This window comes from Trichomonas vaginalis, chromosome V, assembly GCF_026262505.1.
Source record: "Trichomonas vaginalis G3 chromosome V, whole genome shotgun sequence".
NCBI lineage: Eukaryota > Parabasalia > Trichomonadida > Trichomonadidae > Trichomonas > Trichomonas vaginalis.
Window position 1 is genome coordinate 456,013 of NC_067207.1, and position 1,958 is coordinate 457,970.

Here is a 1,958-nt window from a genome sequence, read left to right on the forward strand (position 1 = left end):
TGGAGACGGATATTGCATTCTCTTAAAAATGTATAGGGTATTCTTATTGACTTGCAATTTAATTGTTCACTGACAAAAATTTTCTTTTTATTTAAGTATCTGAATCAAATGCAAACATATCATTAAAAATATCTTAAGATATTAATTAATGATGGCGTATTTTTTTACTTTTTTGATGGAACTAATCCTGCAGAAGCAGTTTTTACAAATGTAGAAAGATATGAAAAATTATAAGTGATAATTTTTCCAGAATTTATTGAACAATTTTCATTAAATAAATGATTAAAAGTGTTAAAAAATGAGTTTATTGTTAGATTATTAAATATAACAAGTCCATTTGTTGAATTTGAATCAACATATGAATCTGAGATAGTCAAAGTGTAGCCTTCCCCTTTGTTCTGATTTTTGTTCATTTTTTAACATTATTATGGCAAAAATATTTTACGGGCGTGACATTGTCCCAATTAAATTGTGTATCATTCAAATAATAATATTTTCAATAGGTTTGCTAAATTTTTTCCATATTTTTCTTATATTCATGAAAGTGTTGATGAGTTCGAATATATTGAATCAATTGCATTCAACATATAACTTATTTTATCAAAAGCAGATTCATGACAGAATTTATTCATTAGATCTATTAAAAGAGAAGATTGTTCTTATTGAAGGCCGTCTTAAATCAGAATCAGCAACATACACACAGAAATGCCATGAAGTCGACGAATTGAAGAAAACATTGTTGTCCGAAGTTGAAAAACAGAAGAAATTGATGGACAAATCGAAACATTCCGTTTATTTACGAACGGAATGTCGAAATCTTGAGAAAGGAATCCTTTTCCAACAAGGTCGTGTTCGTGCTCTTGAAGATGAACTTGAAACGCCGATGAATATCCACAGATGGCGTTTCTTAGAAGCATCGAATCCAGAACTTCTTAATCTCCTCAAGATGACACAAGAACTCCGAAACAAACTTATGGAACGTCTTTATCGAATCGACAAACTTAAAGTTCTTCGTGAAGAACGTCGTAAACTTCTTGTTCGCGAACAAAGGAAAGTTGGAAGTCAAACGAAAGATGACGGTGATGAAGAAATTAGAATTCTTGAAGAACAGCTCGAAATGAAGACGAAACAACTTCAAGAGATCGAAACAGAGCTGTTTGATCGCTCAAGTAACATCGATGAACTTAAGAAGAGTGTTGAAGAAGTTCGTGGTGAACTCAATTACACTAAATCATCATATTTCATGGAGAAGAAGAAAGTCCACGAGATGAGGTCATCAACACAGTCAAAAACAGAAGAAATAGCAGGAAACACAGCCAAGTTCATTGGCGGTGGATTCCCAGTCAGTTCAGTTCCTTCAACAGCACAATCTATCTCTGCAATCGAAGGGAACAAGATAAACAAAGCAATCGTAATTCCGAAAGTAACAAATTCTCGTCCTTCGAAAGTTTTACCTAAAGGATGGAATCCATCACGACAAGCACTCAAACCTTTCTTACCAACTGTCTCCGAACTTCGTGCTTAATTATTTCTATTTCTATATTGTTTTTTTTTATTTGTTATTTTATAAATTGTTTGATTTACTTTATTTAATATTAAGAATTCATTTGAAGTTAAAAAAATTTCATACACTCTCAAAACTAATAAACGCCTATTTTTAAATCCTGCAAATCCAGATACAATGAAATTTCTATGCATTTATTGCTTGCGATGTTATTTTTCTTAATTAGTATTTCACAATATCCAATTAGAAATGTATTGCTTCCTTTTGGTTTGTTTTCTCCTCATTTAAAAATTGAAAAATTAAAAGCAAAGTTTTTATAAAAAAGAAAAGATTTAACAGCTTAAATAATTTGTTTTGCCGTTGAACAGAATAACGACTTTTGTCGACATAATACTGCCATTTATATCTATACTTTGCGTGAAAATAATCCTGCAGTTGCAGTTTTTGCAAACTT

General features: G+C 30.9%; 1 protein-coding gene across 1 annotated transcript; it reads left to right on the forward strand.

The window, feature by feature from the left end:
- Positions 1 to 538: 538 nt before the first annotated feature.
- TVAGG3_0256530 (cilia- and flagella-associated protein 58-related family) lies at positions 539 to 1,525 on the forward strand (the record flags this gene model as incomplete). The annotated part of the gene is made up of 1 exon (XM_051228236.1): positions 539 to 1,525. The coding sequence occupies one exon, from the start codon at positions 539 to 541 to the stop codon at positions 1,523 to 1,525; it is 987 nt and encodes a 328-aa protein (XP_051097966.1).
- Between the last annotated feature and the right edge of the window lie 433 nt (positions 1,526 to 1,958).